This window comes from Lissotriton helveticus, chromosome 7 (genome assembly GCF_964261635.1).
Source record: "Lissotriton helveticus chromosome 7, aLisHel1.1, whole genome shotgun sequence".
Classification (NCBI taxonomy): Eukaryota; Metazoa; Chordata; class Amphibia; order Caudata; family Salamandridae; genus Lissotriton; species Lissotriton helveticus.
Window position 1 is genome coordinate 1,512,602,751 of NC_136068.1, and position 22,801 is coordinate 1,512,625,551.

The window sequence follows — 22,801 nt, forward strand, 5'->3', positions numbered from 1 at the left end:
TGGAAGCACGCCGAACTCAGCGCCCTACTCAAAAAGCCTTCAGCCGACCCCACCGACCTCAAGAACTACCGCCCCATCTCGCTGCTCCCATTCCCGGCAAAAGTCATCGAGAAGACCGTCAACAAGCAACTGGCCGCCTTCCTCGAGACGAACGGCTCCCTCGACCTCTCGCAGTCTGGCTTCCGGGCCAACCACAGTACCGAGACCGCCCTGATCGCAGCCACCGATGACATCCGAGCCCTGCTCGACAACGGAGAAACAGCGGCCCTCATCCTCCTGGACCTCTCCGCGGCCTTCGACACTGTCTGCCACCGTACCCTAGTACAGCGCCTCAGCAACATCGGAATCCAGGAGAAGGCACTGGAGTGGATCACCTCCTTCCTCACCGGAAGGACACAGAGAGTCCGCCTCCCCCCGTTCAGATCAGAGGCCACCGAAGTCATCTGCGGCGTTCCTCAAGGCTCCTCGCTCAGCCCAACACTCTTCAACGTCTACATGAGCCCCCTCGCAGCCATCGCACGCCAGCACAACCTCAACATCATCTCCTACGCCGACGACACCCAGCTGATCGTCTCCCTCACCAAAGACCCCGTCACCGCCAGAGCCAACCTACACGAAGGGATGACAGACGTTGCCAAGTGGATGATGAACAGCCGCCTGAAACTGAACTCGGACAAGACGGAAGTCCTCTTCCTGGGACCCGCACCCTCCGCCTGGGATGACTCCTGGTGGCCCTCCGCCCTGGGCAGCGCGCCCAAACCCACAGACCATGCACGCAACCTGGGCTTCATCCTGGACTCATCCCTCTCCATGACCAGACAAGTCAACGCAGTCTCCTCGTCGTGCTTCAACATCCTGCGCATGCTACGCAAGATCTTCCGATGGATCCCCACCGGGACCAGGAAGACGGTCACCCAGGCCCTCGTCACCAGCCGTCTGGACTACGGCAACTCCCTCTACGCCGGAACCACCGCTAAACTCCAGAAGAGACTCCAGCGGATCCAGAACACCTCAGCACGACTCATCCTGGACATCCCCCGCCGCAGCCACATCTCCAGACACCTGAGAGACCTGCACTGGCTCCCGGTCAACAAGAGAATCACCTTCCGGCTCCTCACCCACGCTCAAAAAGCCCTACACAACCAAGGCCCAGGATACCTCAACAGCCGTCTCAACTTCTACGCTCCCACGCGCCAGCTCCGTTCGACCAGCCACGCCCTGGCCGCCGTCCCCCACATCCGAAGAGCCACCACAGGAGGAAGGTCCTTCTCCTACCTGGCCGCCAAGACTTGGAACTCCCTTCCGACCCACCTCCGCCTGACCCAAGACCACCTCGCCTTCAGGAAGCAGCTCAAGACCTGGCTGTTCGAACAGTAGCGGACCCCCTCCCCCCAGCGCCTTGAGACCCTCCGGGTGAGTAGTGCGCTATATAAATGATTTGATTGATTGATTGATTGATTGATTGATGCAGCGGTGGTCGGTCCAGTGGAGTTCAGTGGTATGGTTGAAGGTGACGTGGGTGCATGTGGAGAAGAGGGGGTCAAACGTGTGGCCAGCGGCGTGGGTGGGTGCGGTGATGAGTTGTCTGAGGCCGAGGTTGGCGAGGTTGTCGATCAGGGTGGCGGAGTTGGCGTTGTTGTTGTTCTCAAGGTGGAAATTCAGGTCCCCGAGGAGGATGTAGTCCGTGGAGGCCAGTGCGTGGGTGCTGGCGCGGTCGGCGATGGAGTCGCTGAATTGAGCTCAGGGTCCGGGGGGGTCTGTAGATGAGTGTTCCTCTACGGGTGATGTTGGGGTCGGTGTGGATCCGGAAGTGCAGGTGCTCGGCGGTGTTGAGGGTGTCGTCTGCGTGGGTGGCGACCTTGAGGGTGGACTTGTGAATGATGGCTATTCCTCCTCGGATTCCGTTGGCGCGATCCCTGTGGATGATCTTGTAGCCGTCCGGGATGGCTATGGCGATGTCAGGTGCCGAGGAGTAATTTCACCAGGTCTCGGTCAGGAAGGCCACGTCTGGAACGGAGGTGTCGAGCAGATCCCAGAGCTCGATGGCGTGTTTGCGTGCGGAGCGGGTGTTAAGGAGTATGCAGCGAAGGTGGTTGGGTCCAGTCCTTGGAGGTTTGATAGCTCTGTCTCAGGTGAAACTGCAGGTGTGGCAGGAGAAAGGTCCGTGAGTCCATTTCGGGGCGGTTTGGAAGCAGGTGTGGTTTCGGACGGCTTTGAGTGCATAGAGGGTGCTGGCATTGTAGCGGAGTCTGGTGTTGTGGCGTACGCGGGGTACAGGGGTTCTGTCGCTGGTCGCGGTCCAAGCGCGAACGGGGCAGACCGGCTTGCCTTTGGCGCGTCCGCTGTGCGGCCTCCATAAGAGGGGGGATAGGGTCAGAGGTCGCTCCTACGCCACTGCGCAGCCTCCTTAAGAGGGGGAGAGGGAGGGATGAGCAGCTGGGAGGCGGGAGTGGGGTGGCCAATCTGGAGCAGGGGGCGGGGCCGCAGGGACGCAGCGTCGGGAAGGAGCGGGAAACGGCAGGAAAACAGGCGGGTGGAAGGGAGCAAGTATGAGGCAGCTGGCAGCCGTGTGATGGCGTGGGGAGAGACCTGCCTGCGAGCAGGGTCAGAGGTCGCTTGTCACTTGTTTTCTACAAACTGAGCTGACCATTTGTTCTGAGAAACCGTCTTCTCGATCCAAAACTACCTCAACACCCGCTTCTAACTGCTGGTTAATATGAGTTAGTCAGTCAATCTCATACAGGTTATTGAGGGGCTCAAAATAATTATTAATCAGGACAGCATAGATGAACCACCATGGCCCTGCTGTAAAACTCTGCTGTTGGGGAAATCACAAGGATCAAGGGGGTTGGTAGAAGAAGCCCAAAGGAACAACGCTTATCCCATTTCTCCTGACCGGCCAATTGCCCACCCTTTAAAAAATTGTTTGAATTAAGGCTGGAGACCTAAAATATAGCACAACACAGTTGCCAGGCAGGGTTTTATTTGATGATCCAACCCACCCGATTTGTCGTGCCATCTTGAATTCCGTGAAAAGTTTTGAGTTCAGCCCTACTTTTCCGCTCAAAACTACAAGGCTTTGTTTCGCATGGTGGACCAATGTTCGGACTCTCCTTCTGATAGTGGGTGAACATTTACCAATATTACTAAGTACGATGTTGCTTCTGGCGGGAGGTGCAAATTTCCTACACCCTGTGAACTATCTTGGGCGGGCAGCTGAGTACCCATCCTAGCTTGCTTGTGAGTCCTTTCACCTAACAATAAACTTTCCTTACTATAGTCACCCATTCAGAATCAAATATGCAATTAACTTGCCCTTGGGGTCTGACCTGTGCAGGATGGAGAGTCTCCTGACATGTTACCCTTGCTGGTACTAGTTTTAAACCCTGGGGTGCAGCTTGTACAGGGTTGCTAGAAGTATCACAGTGGGTCAACTCACAATGTGGTGTTAGAATGCTAGGTGGGGGTGAGTTCCGACCTATGAACATCACTATTAACATGAGTAGGGGCTATAGAGCTGCCAGATGGCCCATTGCTCCTAGGGAGGTATTAATATGACTCATCATACTATCCAGTCTACCCTCTATGTTTTCTAGCCAGGTATATAGAGGCTTTAAAAGGGACAAGAGTGTTTCCTCCAGCCTTTCCCAGAAAGCCCCCTGGTTGCAAGCTAAAGGTCTACTAGTACTACTCGCATCATGAGACCGAGCTTGTCCTAGGGTGGAGTGGCTCACTGCTACCTTGGGATCATGTTGGTAGGTGTTTTTGTCTATTGGGCCCCTGCCCCCTTTTCTTCTTTGCTGGTGGAGTAGCACCCATCGTTTGGCTATTTCTCTTTTGAGTACTGAATTTTTGATAATATTATGGAGGCTATTGATGCTACCAAATATTCTGCTTCTAGAAAAAGGGTACTTTTGTTCAATCATTAGGTAGTGCAGGTCAAGATGTATTTGACAATTTGCCTGTTGTACCAGCTCCATCTCGTGACGAAACCTGGAATGTATTCTCGGAAGCGTTGGCACGATTGGGAAAGCATTATGCTGATGAACCATTTGTTATGGTTGAGCAACATGTGTTCTTTAAACGCAAACAGACACAAGATGAACCCATTGAGGATTATTTAGCAGTCTTGCATGGTTTGGCAGCTAAATGTCAATTTGGTACTAATTTAGATATTTCTTTGAGTGACCAACTAGTTTTTAATTGCTCTAACAAAAAGATAAAAGAGCGTATTTTAACTTGTAAAAATCCTTCTCTAGAGGAAGCAATGGATATTGCACACAGTATTGAACGTTCTGTAGTTTCTTCAAAAATGTTAACTCAAGATTCTGCTAGTAAATTTCCTGAAAGTTCTAAATGTATGCATGTCAAATCTACTGGTAATGCTAATGATGTTGATTTAAAAATTGTTTCTACCAAACCTAAAGCATATGTATGTGTGAGTGAAAAGGTTCTTGTTACAGATGTGGATCCAAGTATCATATGGTCAATAATGTGAATTGTCCTGCACAAGGGAAGAGATGTAAAAAGTACTTGTAAAAAAATAGGAAATTTTTACACGATGTGTAGATCAGCTAAACAAAAGGGCAAGATTCATTTTCTTAATGTTGAGGAGGATGCTCTTTGTGAGGCTATGAGCAATACGTGGTCCACTATTGAAATGAATACTTTACACAATGATACTAAAAGGTGTAAAGGGCCTATGAGTAATATATCAATAGGACCAATTGATAGCAATGTTATGGCTGACTCTGGCTCTCCTATCCCGATACTAGACGAAAAGACCTTTGAAAAGTTTTTGTCAAACGTTCTGCTCAAACCTACAGATGTTAATCCTAAAGCATTTGGGAATATGATATTTATACCAAAATCTATGTAGCCCTTAATGGTCGTGATATTCTGGGCTGGCAAGACCAAGCGAGTTTAGGCATCATTTTGAGACCTGGTCATCCTGAGACTGTGGTGTTAGGGGGCCTACCCATTTTATCTGTTGAACAAGAACTGACTAGTGTTCTCCAACCTTGTTCTGATTCTAATTTGGGTAACTTATTCTCCAAATATTCTTATGTATTTAGCGATAAGGTAGGCTAGGTCAAAGGCTTCCAACACACCATGAGTCTGAAAAAGAATGCCATTCCAGTTGTTCTGAAATGCAGACTTGTTCCTTTATCTGCCAGGGATGATTTAAAAAAAAATGTTAGATGATATGTGCTTACACATTATAACACCTCTAGAATCTGCTGAATGGGTTTCTGCTGCTGTTGTTGCACATAAGAGCTCAGGTGAGATTCGTCTGTGTGCGGATTTGAGAGTGCTTAATCGTGATATAGTGGTAGATAGCCATCCCCTACCCAGGATCCAGGAAATGCTTGCCAATATTGGGGGTAGCAAATATTTTACACTATTGATCTACGATCAGCGTATCATCAGATTCCCCTCTCCAAAGATTCTCACTCTCTTGCTACATTTGTTACTCCCTTTGGAAACTATTTGTATAAGCGGATGCCTTTTGGTTTAGCATCCGCTGCAAGTGTTTTTCAAAGGTTAATGGACCAATTGTTTACACATGTCAATGGGATTCAAGCATTTACAGGACGACATTTTAATCCACACGGTTACATTAGTCACATTATATACTCAGTGAAAAGTTTTTCAGATACTGGAAGCAGTTGGTTTGACAGTGAAGAAGAATAAGTGTAAATTCATTACTCAAGATATGGATTATTTAGGCCACAACATTTCTGTCAAAGGTATAAAAGCTAAATTGTCATTACTAAATGCTATTATGGATTGCACCCAAGCCGCAAGACAAACATTCCTTAAGGGCATTCTTAGGCCTTACCGAATATTATGCTAGTTTTGTACAGAGATATGCATTATAGTGCAACCACATAGAGATTTATGAGATAAAAAAATACAAAGTCTTTTGATTCTTTAAAAAAATTTATTCTAGAAGCACCAGCTATCAGAGCTTTTACTCATGGTCAGATGAGCATTGTAACCGTGGATGCATCTATAAGGGCTTAGGTGCTGTGTTAAGTCAAATGATTGATGGTCAGGAGTATACCGTTGCTTTCTCTTCTAGAACCTTGAGTAGTGCTGAAGTTAACTATAGCACTATCGAGAGGGAGGTTTTAGTGTGCTCATGGGCGGTTGAGAAATTTAAGATGTATATTTGGGGGCTCTAGATTCCAACTATTTACTGACCACAAACCACTAGTATATATGCTTGGTGACAGTTGTTCAAACAAAGCTTCTTCTAGACTTATCAGACTTCTGGCGAGGTTACAGGAATATAACTTTGATATCAAATATATTCCTGGTGGTAAGAACATCCGAGCAGACTGTTTGTCACTGGAATGTAGTGATCTGTATGATCCGTTTAAGGAAAATGATTGTGATGTTGTCATCACTATGAGAGACTTAATGCGTGATGTAAAATTGTCTGAAAATGATTGGATTGAAAGTTGTAAAAAAGATCTTTGTATTGAAAGAGTGAAGAGATTTTTAGTCCATAGCCGGCCACGTGACAGAAGTATGTCTTTTCAAGACAGATGTGTTTCGCAAGTCACTACAGAATTATCCTTTTTTAATGATGTTTTGGTTCGTGAGGAGAAATTTGTTCCACCTGAGGATCTGAAAAGCAAACTTATTTCACTTACTCATGAGGGACATTTAGGAATTTCTAGCACTGTTCGCAAGATTAAAGAAACATACTGGTGGCCCGGTATTGATAGTCAAGTTAAATCCTGTGTGGACAAATGTCCTGAAGGTTTATGTTCAGATAAACATTGGCTCACATCTACCACTCCATTATGCCCTGTTGAATGACCCAAAGGTCCCTGGCAGAAGTTAGGATTGGGCTTTTCCGGTCCCTTTAACCAGCTGGTACTAGGTTTCTGATTGTAATTATTAATTACTTTTCCAAGTGGCTGTACTTTTCTTTTGTGAGGAGTTCAGATTTGACGTCAGTCGTTTCATTTTTGCAAGTATTTTTAACTGAAGGTTTGCATAAATAAATTGGTACTGACAACAGCACTTATTTTATTTCTAAAGAATTTGAAACTTTTCTGGGAGAAGTCTCTGTTAGACATATTTTGGTACCTTTATATAGTCCGTCCTTGAATGGTCTTGTTGAGAGAGCAAACAAGCTGTTGAAAGACGGGGCACAAACTGCTATGGCTAATAGGTTGGATGTGTTCAAGTATGTGAGTCAAAAAGTCTGGAGTTACAATACCACACCTTATTCTACCACTGATATTTTCCCATGTGTATTATTGAGAGGTAGGAAACCCTTTTCTCTACTCAATCCCTCTTGGTTGACTTATAAAGTTGATCATGGACATTCTATTGATTTGTATAAAGTGAGAGAACATGTGAAACAAAAACAAGCATTATACAAGGAGACCAATGACAAAAGAAAGTCTCCAGGTGACTAGGTTCTTATTAAAAAACCTATTAAGGTTGGCAAGGGACAATCTAGGTTTACCGAACCAGTTAAAATTATTAAAGTTTCTAAAATGGCTGTTTTATTACAAGATAGTGGATGGCAGAATCAAAATGCTTTAATAAAACTGACTGATGAACAAGCCAAAATAATCTATAACCAAAATAAAACTCAATCTGATACTGATTGGTTTGATCTTGGTGATCTCACTCTTGTGCGCAACTTAGATGAGAACATGGCTTGTCCTTCTCATTCTTTAAGGGACAGAGGTGATGATGGTGGTACTTCTCATTCCAATAACATTGATGAAAATGCTAATTTAAAAATCACTAGTGTCAGTCAGTCAAATTAACTTTATTCGATTTGATAAAATCATACAAAGTACATAAAAACAGAATTATTTACAATTAAAAATAGAAATCACTAGTGGATATGGTGATAGCAGACAATTGAGGAGTAGTTCTCATGTCAGACTTGCTTCTTTTCGTTCTAATGATTTTGTGTATTATTAATTGTTTAATTTTCTTTCATTTTTGTCGTTGTATTTCATTATTATAGAAGAGAGATGTGTAGGGAGCTGTAATATCCGGTGCTCTCATGCTCTGTGGTATTATCTTGTATCTATAAAGTTATATGTAATTCAAATGTGATGTAATAAGAATGTATTAGCTCACTACACTTTTAGATCTAGAACTCAAGTTGTGGATGTTTCATTCTGTGCCTCTCTTCCAACTGGAGCTGTTGTGGGTCTCTGCAATGATAATAACGTTTCCAGTACTTCAATACTTACCTGAAGTCTCAGTTACTTGAATTTACCAAGACACTTCCTACAACCAGGCACTACAGCTGTATCAACGGCAAGTACAAGAAGATCATCATGCCATGAAAAAAGCCATCCAGTTTCAAATGGATGGACAGGTAACTACCTAGCAGAAATATTAGACTGTCATAGCTGATTGCAGACACCATACCTGCTGCAAGGGTGTTGGAATGTTCCAGCAATAGTTCTGCAAAATATGACCATATCTACTTTTTCATTCAATTCGAGTGAGTAGTCTGAAAAACGTATTGACTTTTAAGTGAAAGCTGAGACCATTACATAGCACCGTTATTCATAGTACTATGCCTCGAGACAACTGAGACTTCTCATCAGCTTTATAATCAGATCAAATATCTGGCTGACAAATGACTTAACGTGTCTATGGCCAAAAAGAAGAGAATATGAAACAAGGTGGTCAAGGAACACATTTTATAGTTTGTGTTGATAAAAATGAAATGATGTGTGAGACAACATCTGAATCTGACTGTTGAAGATGCAGTAAACATGGGTACCGCTTATTAGAAAGTTGCTATATCAAGAAATACCAATACAGTCTGTCTGACATGAGACATGTATCTGGTGGATATGAAATGAAGTTTCTCCAAGGATGAGAACAACCAAAACTAAAGCCTTGTTTAAAAGAGATGACTCAGAAAAAGAACACTGAATAAAGTATCTTCTCACCAACCGAACCTTAGCGTGGAGAATGGGGTCTTATAGCCAATCTCTGCCCCAAAAAAATCTTCCTGAGTATTAATTTCTCAATCCTCGGTACACCCCAAAAGCTCCATTGTAACTTCTTACCAATTTTGTCAGGCCCTTTTTAATGAACAGGCATCAATCTAGTTGATCCTTTGCTTCGAAGCAAAGGCCTCAATATTCATTAACACTAGGGCATGTGCTCTGAGGTAAAAAAAAAAGCCTTCCCATTGAGGGGAAGGTCCACTACAAGAGCGGCTCATGTCAGAGAAAGGAGGCAGGGTGGAGGACGACAGAGACAAATAGAAAAAAAATAAAAAAGAACTTACCTGCTGCCCTTCAGCATTGCGTTGTGCTCTTCTGCTCCTCTCCAGGCAGGCACAGGCTCCTAGCCTGCCCTGCCGCCAATCCTGAAGCTGCTCTCAGGAATGAGAGCAGCTTCAGGATTGGTATGAGAACCGATGGGGTGCTCTCCATGACAGACTGGGAGCCTGTGCCTGTTTCTCCAACACAAGCAATGCCCACTCAAGCCCAGGAGCATTTCCTGGCGGCTTTTTTTTGCCTCCAAGAATAGGACTTTAGGCATACATCTTTACATTTAGAATTGAGTATTATTGGTAGGGACTACCATAGGTCCTGATGATTAAGCAGAAGGGGTCTGCTTATGAAACATGTCATGTCGACCAAGCAGCTAACATATTCTGTCTTACTGCTTTTCTAACCCCTTTTTACTGTTCCCAGCTAGAGAAGTGAATAAATTGTTTTTTCTACTAGCCAGGGAATTTTTAAACTTTTTTAGTATTATCACTACACTTCAGTAAGTCCCCACCGTCACCTCTCACCCCTACCACTACACCACACATAGCCTATCGTCACCATTCAGTGCTCCCGCGTAGCTCGTAGGTCGTAGCACGCCCCGCCCCGTAGAGGGACGGGAAGACTCCTATGATGAAGCATGACACTATGGGATTCATAGTGTGTGAGGGGTATTTTAAAAGCACATAGTGCTCTCCTTCGACAACCCATGAAGAGAGCACACTTGCGTTAGGGAAAAAAATAAAAAATAAAATAAATAAATCACTTTTTCATATTGATAGAATCTCTTTGGTTATCTATAACGTACAGGAGGGTGATTCTATCACTACTGCCTCTACCCTTCCTCAATTGTTTTTTGGAGCATGAAATTTAGCCATTTTGAACTTGCGTATATATTCATATAAATCAATTCTCACTTCAGTAGGGTTGGAGTGTTTCTCAGGACAGAATGATAGACCTTTATTAAGCAATGATTGTTCTTATTTTGTTAGAACATGATTGGAGAGATTGATGATCAGGTTTTCTATTTTCTTTTCCTTAGATAGTATGCTCTTTTTTCTTTTGGCTCTTCTGGTTTTCCTTGTTTTCCTAACGCTACATTGGAGCCTCTTCCACGGTTCTGATTTTGAGATGTTGCTCTTCCGCGACCCCTTCCTCTGGATAAAGTTTTGTCCAAGTTCCAGAGTCGCACCTCTTCTAAAAAATCCCGGCTTGTGTTACTTGCTCCACTGTCTGAGCCTTCAATCTCACTTAGTTCTGATCCACTTACATTCGTTGAGGATATATAAATATACACACATACACACACATTTTAAAAATAGTTTCATATTATGTATGTTTAAATAAACATACACATACTTATATGTGTTTTTAAATAAGCATAACATGTATATATATTTTTCAAGTATTTAAATATTTAACTATATTTCATTTACATTATATTACTGTTAAATGTTAATATATTCAATTTTTTCTAATTTGTATTATATATATGATAAAAGATGATATTATTGTCATCAATACGTTTGCCATTTACATTATAAGTGTAGGAAAACTATATTTTTGTGCTAGATATTTTTGACACAATATTTGTGGTTTTAATATTTTGTCATGGAACCTCCTGCCCATCCCTTGTGGAGGGGTTGGGAGTTATGGAATTATGTTTTTGTGCAATAATGTTGCTACAGAACTTTGGATTGAAAGAATTAATTTATATGCTGATGTTGGGAGTTTATGAATTGGCTTCATACTTTGATTTGTTTTTCTTAGAGGATAGATACGAAGAAGGAGTTTATAAGACAAGAAGAAGAACAAACAAAAGAGGAGGAAGATAGAGGTCAAGCAGTTTATTTAGAAATTAAAAAAAATAATAATTGTGATATTCTTCAAAGTTCTAACTGAAAGCTTTTAATAGGTTGCTGCTCAGAAGAGTAAAATCTTAGAGCCGTATTATGACTTTGGTGGATCTCTAGCGGCACCGCCACCAAGACGTCTGCTGGAGGACCTCCACAGCCACTGTGTGCCCGTCCACCGGATTACAAGTGCTACTGCGGTTTCACTGCAGTGGGCTGTTAGGCTCATAGAAGAGCTTAACGTGAAGCTCGCTGCTGTGACAGTGCCTGCAGCACATTCCTGCACGGTTTGGCATGCATGCAACACTGTGCAGGAACTGGTATGCAATTAAATGGGGCACAACATGTGCCCCCCCTCGCATGCACCATCAGGCCAAAATCCAGCAGGGGGCCCTGGCAGGGCCCCTTTAGCTACCCTGGAAAGGGAGGTGAAAAAAAACTCAGACCATGCTAGGCAGTGCCAGCAGCGGTACTGCTACATTCGTGCTGGTTGCCAACCGCCGGCCCAGAGGCATCCTTTATCCTGGCGGTGCCGGTGGTTGCAATCCGACTGCTGGACTCAGAATACTGTGGGAAGGGCCACAGTGTGCCAATAATCAAACCACCACCATGAGAACGAAGGACCTATGGACTGCCATACTCATAATAAGGCCCTTAACTTTTTATTTCGTAAACCTATAAGAATAGCCATTGCCCACTATGTTTAATACTTTACCAGAGACAAGATGGCCTTTGGTCTAATTGACCTGCTACAGTGTACAGGATACCTGAAAGGAAAGAGGCCTTGGTTTCTGGACAGAACACTGACAGGTCAACCATAGCCTGTGTTTGGTAGGTCAATGCGAAAGGAAAGTAGACACGTTTTGGAACTTAGGTGCACAAAGATATGGCCACCGTTTGTCTTAAGAAGACACATGGCAAAAGAGGAAAACTGAAGGGAATTGAGGCCAAGGATCCCAGAGGCAGTATGGCACCTTCATCTAAAGGGGTAGTAGTAGAAGGGTGACAGTACATGTTATCTCTTTGAGGGTTGGACAGATTAATAGGAGTCGACTTACCAATAGGCTTAGGGGCACAGGGAGAGAAACCTGGCTAAGTCTTACGTTAGTCATTTTAGAAAACCAAGAAATAAATGTGATCAAGCTTTGCCACAATATGTAACAAGTGCTGCAAAAGCTAGTAGGAAATAGAGTTAGAATTTACTTTAATAGGGTTAAGCAAGTCACCAATCACTTGAGAGTTACAATTATAAAACCATCACCACATAAATGCCAGAAGGCAACTAGCAGTTGTCTGACATGAAGAATAAAGACTACTGCCGGAGTACATTGTCTACCTACATGAGGGCCGAGCCACACTTCATTTGAATACAAAGATCCATATTTATCATGGGTTTACATGGCCCTTGCACCACACAAGGGGACGCAAGGGCGACACAAAACATCGAATTATATTTACCAATCCAAACAAGGACCCCTTGCGTTGGCCCTGCATGGCTTGGCAAATGTGAAGTTACACAAGGCAACGCAAATAGCTGCCTTGCGTTACTCTGCCCCAAGGAGGCATCATATGGGTGGTTCATGGGTATTCCCACGCATTCCACCCAAGTATTTTTGTGAATTTCCACATTTACCATTAGCGGTATACCTGGGAGTCAAAATTCTATGCGTCCCCAGAGGAGGCATACCAAGTAGAAATATGTTTATGTTGCAGCACACATAGAGAGAGGACAATGCCTCTGAGAATTATTTGTGTGCAGCAAAAGCAATCCTGACTACAATATAGGCACCCTTGCACCATGTTGTACGAGTGCCTGCATTAGTGTTAGGCAGCGCATTGTGCACCAGCGCAGGCAAAGAGCAGAAATGCACCGTATAATGTTAAATATGGCACATTCCTGCCTTCTCTCTTTCACACAGCGCAGCAAGGTGGCTTGCTTTTTTGCATTGTGTATACATTTTATAAATTTGCCACCGAGTTCAGAATGCCAATTCAAAATCAAGCATGCTGACCTGCTGCTAATCCAATAGAAGAAGAGGATTCAGGAAATATCCAGGAAGGCTACTGCTGAAGGGGAGAAGGGTCCCAAGTGAAAACCCACTGGGCATCATTGCAGACCATCACAGGTCAAGTTGGAACTGTGCTTTTGTGTATGGGCCACAAAAGCAGTTCCTGAAATTTTAAAGACAAATTCAGTATCTGGGAAGAAGGCATTTAAATGTTCATAAAAGTTCGGTTTAGAAACTTTCCTTCTCCCCAGAGGACTGGGACAATGTGCCAAACCTATCCAAAAAGACACAGCATTATTGGTCATGTTGTTTTTCAAGTCTGTTCTGATTGGAGATTATGAATTCAAAGTCCCAGGTATACCGCTAGACTATGGAAAGAAGATATTTAACCATGCGGATCACTGTAAAATTGTAGGCCAGGATGATATTGAAGATCTCAGTTAAATGTTGCGTCATTGCATTTTTGCAGTCTTAAAAGAGGTATATTTCTTTTTATTTCACCTTTAAAATGTATAAATTCGGATCTTCATGGATAATTTTAATTGCGTTATTGTCATTAAATTACGTTATTCTTTTGGGGGAATTGTATCCCATGTGTTTCTTCATTGTAATGTTTTTGTGATGATGAATACTAAATGCATTCATTCGGACGTAAGCCTGTCCATTAATGTCTCGTATTCTCCACAGGAACTTCAATTTACTTTTAAGTACTGTATGGTTTTAATTATGAGAATCTCAGACACAGCGTTTTTCAATTCTGAGGCCTATTTTCCCCTTAGCTATCAATCCAACGTCCTACAAGAAGATTGGTCTTTGCATTGTTTTCACTTACATGCTCTGCGGTAGCTACTGTAGGATAAAGCACAATTCATGTTGCACCAATAGGGAAAGTAAAGTAAATAAAAGACGAATACTTGTCACCTGATGGCACAAATGCTCGTAAAATGTTGCTTGGAGGGGAAAGAATGCTACGACTCTGGCTCTGGAGTTCATAGCTGCAGAAGAAATGTCCATCCGCTGTGATGTTTTCGGCAGGGATGGTGAAGATGGCGGAGTTATTGATTGCCGATGAGGACATGGAAATGTCTTCTGTGGAACCCTTTTGGTTGAGGATAAACATTACCTTCGGATAGGAACATTCAGCAGTACAGTGAACCACAAGAGACTGCCCTGGCATCACTTCACCAGATGTAGGTTCCATTGAAATATTAGGCTGGAGTAAATTGACTAGGACAAAAAAGAAAAATCACTGATTACAAAAAAAAGTGGTATTCAACACATTTTGTCAATTTATTTTCGTGGTTTCATGAATATATTGTAGCTTATTTGATGTTAAGACGGGGGTATGAGTTTGTTCCTGGTTTGGTGATCTTGGGCTATACCTTGGAGTATGGTTATTTGAAATGTCTCACTCAAAAGCAAAAGCTTCTCATTTTGTCTATCATTCTGAACTGTTGTGCATTCCGTTGGTAATTAACATTAGCATCCTTCAAAATTACAATTCACAAAAAATCAGGGCAGAAATGTTTCAATTAAAAAAAAGAAAAATGGACATGTCAGATGGGAGGAAGAAATTCTCTATGGCACTTCACACAATAACAAATTATAGCATTAAAATTAATGAGAACCCATTTAATAGGGAAATGTTTCATGGGAACAAATATTACAATAGGAACATGTTTCGGTAAATAAACAGAAAACGGTACCTTAGATCAATTTTAACTTTTGTTTCAGAAATTTGGTAAAACCATGCAGACTTGGTGTCAAATAGAACATATAAAAAACACAAAAGTGTTATAAGACTAGGAAGGTAAGGAAAAATGTTTTTCCTAAATAGGGACAAGTAAAACAAGCAATGCCAATAGGTCTCGCCAATAGTGGAGATTAGTGTGTAAATAGTAGTAAAGTGCAGCTGCAGGTGTTGGTTTTGGAAGAGCGGTGAAAATAGTGTGTGAGTGTCCACGTGGCACACAGCCGGATTCTAAAATAAAACACCTGCACCATTTGTGTCAATAGTGAGGTTAGGTAGCCAACAGCGCCATTGTGAAGTTAATTTAGAGACTTTATTGGAAGCTCTTTAAAATGCGCACACACCTTGTTGCTAAAAGAAAGACCAGAGCGTGCGCCAAGAAGTCTGTAGTGTTGGAGCAGTTTCTGTAATGTTTTTAAAAGTGCGAATGGGTCCTTGCTAAAAGAGAGAAGGTTGACTCAGACAAGTCTAGAGTGGTGTGAATGAGTTGAATTGCGTCTTTATATGTTTAAAAAGAAGTATGCGCTGCTAAATAAAAATGGACAACTCACTTTGAAGTTAACATCAGTATAATTGTGTGTAACAGTGTCTATACGGCTACTCTTACCTTAAAACATATTTAAAATGCTCAAGCACCATGGGGCATATTCTCAAGGATTTATCGCTGAGTTAGCGTCACTTTATCACAGCCAAAGTGGCGATAAATCCATCACATTATTCACAAGCTGGTGCTAACAGTCAATATGACCAGTTTTCCTGCGATAGCAGCCGGAAAAATCATCGCCACAGATTACACCAGCAACTAACGCTAATGATATGCAGAGTAGGCTTTCCCATACAAAAAGCTGCGACAACCACCAGCCAGATTGGCGATAAGGTCCCAAAACATGCAGTAAGGCGTGTTAGCAGGAGGGATTTAACACCTGCTCTTGCCTGGTGTTAAGTCGGATGACAACCTGCACCATAAAAGGGAGCCCAGCCCAGAGCCCAGCCCAGCCCAGAGCCACACCTGAAGAACAACGGATGCCATGCAGCTCGAACACCCAAGAGGGTCACAACACCCACTGCCATCAACCCCAGCCCACCCCCCCCCCCCGCGGACCCCTCCACTCTCCCCCCCGGACTACCACAGACAGAAATGCACAAGCCTCACAGACTGAACACCAGAGGAGGTAATTGACCACTACAGGCTCAAAAGGACAACCATCCTCCGCATCCTGACCATCATTGCCCACAGGCCAACGGTACCAACCAACATCCCTCCGCAGACAAAGCTGCTGTCTGTGCTGCACCGGTACCTTCTAACCAACAACTGCCAGTGTCCGAGGAGTCTCACAGCCAGCCTTATCAGAGTTCCTCACAACTGTTTTGGATGCCATCATCAGCTTAGTACCCCAGCACCTTCACTTCCCCCACACTGAGCAGGAACAGCTGGAGACCAAGCAAGGCTTCTACACCATAGCTGGCTTCCCGCACGTGTTGGGGGCAATTGACTGCACACATGTCCTACTTGTGCCCTCTGCCGACATTGCACACAATTACCGCAACAGAAAGCACACGCATTCCATCAATGTGCAGACAATAGTGGACCACCAGGGACTCTTCACCAATGTCGTCGCCAACTACCCAGGCAGTGTGCATGATTCCTTCATCTTCGGACAGTCTATTATCAACCAGCACTTTGGGGTTGGCACCTACAGAATTGCACTGCTCGTTGGTAAGTACCAAATGAACACACTACACACCTCAACTCCACAATCATGTAACTCACAGCTCTGGGAATGCACATGTTACAAACTCACATACAACATCCCAAACAACATGCCCACTTACCAGACACGACAGCACAGCTTACTGTGGTAACCTGGGCTAGCCATGTACACAAGTTATCAACGGCATGGCACCTCAGCCACACAATAACAGAATGTGGGGAGAGGTGGGTACCAGGCATGTGCGAATGAGGCAAGTGACCCATGAATGAGGATGTACACAATGCCAAGTGTGGCGTGGATGTGCTGGCCAGACTTCAGTATGCAGACCACAGACATGTCCATGTCAACATATACTGTTGATGTTTGGAGTGTAGTGGACAGTGGACGCAACCATATTACCCCAGGCAGTGGGGAGATTGTGGAAATGTAGCTTGTTACGTCCCCCACTGTAAGTGTGAGCAGAGTGGGATAGCCCAGCATACACCAGGCCAGCATAGAGGGGTGAATATAAAATCTGTTGCTCTAGGTGTGGTTCTATGCCGGAATGGCCAACGTGTCTACCAGGGTGGCGCCTCTCACCCCACCACGAGGCCGACACCATGAGTGGTGGTGCCTGCGATCCTGTGCGCCTGCTGCACCCCAGGCCGCTGGTCCCCAGACCCGTCTTGGCCGCCCCTGCACACCCCGGCCTCACTGCTCACCTGCCACCACCGGAGTGTGTCCACCACGTGCCGGAGTAAGCTCTAAGCCCGAGGCCCACGACCTTGGCAGCCTCCTCATACCATCTCCAAATTCCGTGACACAGCCCCCAGCACTACTTTCTCGCTTGACATACTCCACTGCTGCCTCCGGCCTACACTGCAGTCTAGTAGGTCACACATTTGGAACTGTGTCTTGATTTTTTAATGGCTGAGTTCATATCATTGCACGCAAGAAGAGGAGTAAGAGGAAGACGAGGTTCAGTCCGAAGGAAAAAAGAATTATCGTTATGGAGGTAATCGAACACTACCAACAACAGCTCTGGTGCCACTAACTCTGTGCATCGCAAGCCAACGACACGTGGCTGTGGGCCCATGCTGACCGCTGCCTCCGGCCTACACTGCGGTCAAGTCGGTCACACATTTGGAATGGAGTCTTGATTTTTTTTTTTTATTGCAGAATTTATACCATTGTACAGGCATCATCGCAGACTGCATCCCCTTTCAGCTCTGGTGCCACTAACTCTGTGACCAAAAATTCATGGACACTCTATGGTTGAATTTTGATGGCGTCTAAGTCTATGGCCTGGGGGTTGTCTTCATCATCATGTAGCTGATACTGGCTTGGTGTTAAAAATGAATCTGTAGCATTCATCTCCTCCATATTGCCTGTTTCTGCATGGTTCTGCCCTCTGCATCATGCCCTGGAAGAACACCTTCCACTGTCCCCCGAAACACTCTATGACATTCAGCTTCGACATCGACAAGGACCCGCTCAGCTCTTGTGGCCCTACCTCAGTGCACCACAAGTCACCGTCCTGTGGCAGTGTGCCTGTGCCGGCCACAGTGCATCCCGCGCCACTAACTCTGTGCCGCTCAAGTTATGGACCCAGGCTGTTTGAACTTCTGATTGTCTGATCACTGTTGTAGTTGTTGCCAGCACCAACCAATCCCTGAGGGCAGGCTTACACTCACCCCATACCCATCCAGCACAGGTGTCACTGGACATGTGATGCTGGCAATAAAAGGAGCCAGGCGCACGTGCCCATAGCTTGTTCCACAAACTATCTAAGTGTGTCTGTGTGGTCATAATGTATGCATGAGGGCCCCGGGCCCTACCACATTACATTGTGCTGTGTACAGAGGACGCAGCCATGTCACCTCAGGCAGTGGGGAAGACCTAGTACATGTAGCTGTGTTGTACCCCCCTGTAAGCGTAAGCGGAGTGGGCTGGCATACGACAGTCCAGCATAGGGATGTGGATGATCACCACCGGGCACTGGGCGTGATTAGGTTTTGGCCTTGCCAAGGAAGTAACTAATGCGTGTGTGTCTGTTGTAGTGTCTGTGCCACCCGGACCGCAATGGACAATGTTGCAATGTAGCATGCCCCCGGAGTGCAGGCTCAGCTGAAGGGATAAATGAAGGAGCGCAAGCCCGCTCGAGGTCCGGGATCCAACATGCCAACTGTTGTGTGTGTCGCTATTACCGCAGCATTAGCCAAAGATCTACCCTCAACCGCATCGCAAGTTCAGCCAGCCATGAACTCTACATCTGTGTCCGCCCAATCCTTACCATAGGCCTACACACACGTGGCCGCCCACCTTCAACGCACAACATCACAGTGTCATTGTCAGGCTTGTGGACATGTGCAGACGGGCATGACAATAGTGTGCCGAAGTTGTGTGCAAATGATGCAACCGCGCTGCGCACACTAGTAAATAGGCTCTAGAGAGGGAGGAGCAGCAGTGAGGCTACATAATACACATTGATACTGCTCATTTGCTACAAGCAGTACATGTCAAACAGGAATCACTAAGTCACACACATCACACACCAATGGACTAGTGAGCCTGCCAACACATCATACATAACCAACTATTGACTCATGTCACTCTGCACTGTCATAGCTGATCAAGGATATGCACTCTGCCCTTGGATGATGACACCCCTCCGAGCCCCGAACACACAGTCCCAGAGGCAGTACAATTTGTCCCACAAACATACCATGGGCATCATGGAACACACATTTGGCGGGTTGAAGTCACGTTTCAGGTGCCTGGACAGCACAGGTGGAAGGCTCTTGTACAGCCCAGACATAGTGTGCAAGATGATCGTTGCATGTTGTGTGTTGCACAACATATGTGTACGCACCAATGCCCCATGGCTACAAGTGCCAGATACACAGGACAATGATGAGGAAGATGAGGCAGGTCGACCACGCCCCACTGTAGCTGCAGCAGGAATAGCCCGTAGGAACACCATCATTGACAATTTCTTCACATGAGCACGTCATATTGTGACAGACCTTAGCAATCATGGGACAGTACAACAAAATGACCACAGGCACAGCATGTGCAAATAAATTCATTATAAAACACATTCCCTGAGTGCATGCCACTCCTCTGTACAAGCACATCACTCTGACAAGTGTAAGTGCAACATGTAGTGCAAACAATCTCAGACATGGAAAATAGATGGTGGGTGTGTCACCTCTGTACAGAGAGGCTGTTTAGGATGTCACATATTCAAAATGCCATTTCTGTGTGTCAAAGATAGTACGGAAACCCACTCATCAGCGTTTCACATGTGTCCCAAATTATTACATATAGGCTGTCATTTGTGACCTATAATTGACAACAGGGCTTCTTTTGAGGTCAAATATGTGCCACCATGATGCAGAGATGTGCCCTGTGACTCAAGTCCCACAACATGAGAAACATAGACGTAAGGGGGAATCACTGCCCCTACATTCGTCCATGCTTTCATACTTGATTAATCATAGACATGACACATCTGTGTGTATTAGAATGTATTATTCATGTTCAGTGGGGTGTTGAAGCTGTCTTAGTACTTGGCCATGCAGACAACACTTTACAATGTTGCCCCGTGGAGGGCCAGCCAGAGTCCTTTAGGGATTGACAAGTTACTCAGAAGGGGAAGAGTCCAGTCCGCAGGCGGATTGCTGTATCATTGTTAAGCAAACAAAATATGGCAGTCCACGTCGAGGTCCAAGGTTAGTGTTGCAGGGTGTATCAGGGGACAGGGTAAAGTGTTACTCCAGGGCATGATGCAAAGGGCAGAACCAAGCAGAAACAAGCCATATGGCGGAGAGGAGTGCTACTGCTTCCTTCTTACCACTAAGGCAGATTCATCCTCATGTTTGTCCTCTGACGTTTTATGTGCCTCACATGTGGGTGGTGGTGTTTGATCTGCAGCACTGTGTGACACTGACACAATAGGGGCTGGAGCTGTGGATGTGGTAGTAGCAGCAGCATTCATCTGTGCATGATGAGGATCTGCAGGGCATGGAAGATACCATCTACAGCTTTCTCATGTGCAGCCGTGGTAGCCATTCTTTGCGCCTGCATCTGCTCCATGTTCTCCATGACCCTCCTTATGTTTCCAAAATATAAGGATGACATCGCTGTAGCCACTCTTACTAGACAGTTGTTGTTGTCTCTGAGTCATGACTCCAGAGATGCCAGCCATAGATTGTTGGAAGACATAGGGAGGACTGTGGGTGCCTGTTAGGGAGTGTAAATGGTCCCTGATTGGACTTACATACCCACGTATGGCATCTAGTTTGGCTGCCATGAGGATGCACCCCACCCGCACCTGTTCAGCCAGCTCCTTCTGGTGATATAACACACAGCGTTGGAATGCCATGTGTTCTTCGGTGAGGTGCTAGGAGCCAGACGTGGTGGTTGGTGCTTCCTGCTGTGTGGTCTGTGCAGGGGGTGGGCTCACCTCGATGGTAGTGGGCTGCCCTGCTACTGGAGGTGGGGTGCGGAGGTAGGGGTGGGCGGAATTTGCGTAGTCGCGCTACGCAAAGCTCCGTGAAAAAATCTCCGCGAGCAAGCAAAAGTTCAGCGAGCACATGGAATTGCTTGTTCCGCCCGTTTGCGATACTCTTTTCCTGCTCACGAACGCTGTTTGCGTGCTCGGGGAGAAACATCTCGTGAACACGCATTTTGAAAGCGCGAACGAGCAAAAAATTCTGTGAAGCCTCGGACTGCAGAGTTTTTGGTCATTCTGCAAAATTACCCCAAATTCTGCAAATTCTGTGAGCGGAACGGAATTTACCGCCCAGGCCTAGTGCGGAGGTTGTCCATGAACCGTTGGAGTTTGTCGTAGTCAATGTCCTGACGGTCATCTCCATCATCACTGACGTGATGTAGGGTCTGCTCTGCAGGAGGTGCTGATTGTCCCTCTGCAATGTAAAGGGGAGATGCAGTTTCACAGTGCGTTACATGTATATTGACGCATTGACGAAGTTTACATACAGACTGCATGACAATGTACATTGTGACTGTTTGTGACGAAATGCCTATTTGATGGGGGACAGTGGACATTTGTACTTCATCATGGATGTGAGGTTGTACTCGTACATTTGCATCTCACAGTTTCCTGCTATGCCAGATGTGATAGGCCACATTGTTGTCAATGTTGAGGTGCTCCTATTCTTATGTGTTTGTGCTGCAATGTGGGTGATTTGCCCCTGCAGCTCTGATTTGGCTGCCCCTTATCCCTCTCAGGCGGTGTGCCTTTGACTTCTGTGCTTCTACAGTGCTGAGATGTTGCGGACCTGGGTAAATTGGGCTCTTGGTCGAGTTGTGACTCTTGGGCATGGTTTGTCCGCAGATGTGTTGTTGACGTCAGGGGTTGTTTGTGCATGTGGATGTGTCAGAGTTAGGCCTGGGCGGTAAATTCCGTTCCGCTAGCAGAATTTGCGGAATTAGGGTAATTTCGCGTTCCGCAGAGAACGCGGAATTGCCAAAAATTCTGCGATCCGCGGCTTCGTGGAATTTTTTGCTTGTTCGCACTTTCAAAATGCGTGTTTGCAAGATATTTCCCCCTGAGCTCGCAAACAGCGTTCACGAACAGGAAAAAAGCATCGCAAACGGGGGGAAGAAGCTATTCCGCGTGTTCGCGGAATTACTGCATGCTCACTGAGATTTGTTACCATTTTGCAGAGCTTTGCGTAGCGCAACTACGCAAATACCGCCCAGCCCTAGCAGAGTGTGACCTGCTCCTTTCCGGATGTGGTCCACACTCAGCTGCCTCAGTGTTGTGGCATGCACAATGTCATGATGATTGGACTGCAGTCATGCTAATCGTCATGTAGTGTCACCTGCATTGTCAGTGTGGCTCACAAATACACATCTTTGCTGAGTTTCGCACATGTGCATGTGTTGGTGGTGAGATTGGTGATGTGTGGGGTGGGACCCCTTTGGGCACATGATGGACGGGGGCCTACTTGGTGTTTGTATGTGTGCTGCAGTGTGGCACAGGGATCAGGGACCTGATCCAGAGTCATTGTGGGTGTGCAGTGTGCTCTACTTAATTGTGCACATGTGCCATTGTGCCCATCTCCCCCCGTCCCCCCAGTCCCTGGTCGGTACTCACCCTGTTGAAGTTGTGTCAAGTCATGTTGAGTAGTGTCCAGATCCCCAACTCCTGGCACTGTATCCCGACTGTTGACTCTGGCCACCATTT

General features: G+C 45.5%; 1 protein-coding gene across 1 annotated transcript in view; it reads right to left on the reverse strand.

The window, feature by feature from the left end:
* LOC144770436 (uncharacterized) overlaps nucleotides 1-22,801 on the reverse strand; it is a 983,924-nt gene that overhangs the window by 67,358 nt on the left and 893,765 nt on the right. Inside the window, exon 6 of the mRNA XM_078654948.1 lies at nucleotides 14,065-14,370. Within this exon, the coding sequence (XP_078511074.1) occupies nucleotides 14,065-14,370 (306 nt within the window). The remainder of the gene's footprint in view (nucleotides 1-14,064; nucleotides 14,371-22,801) is intronic.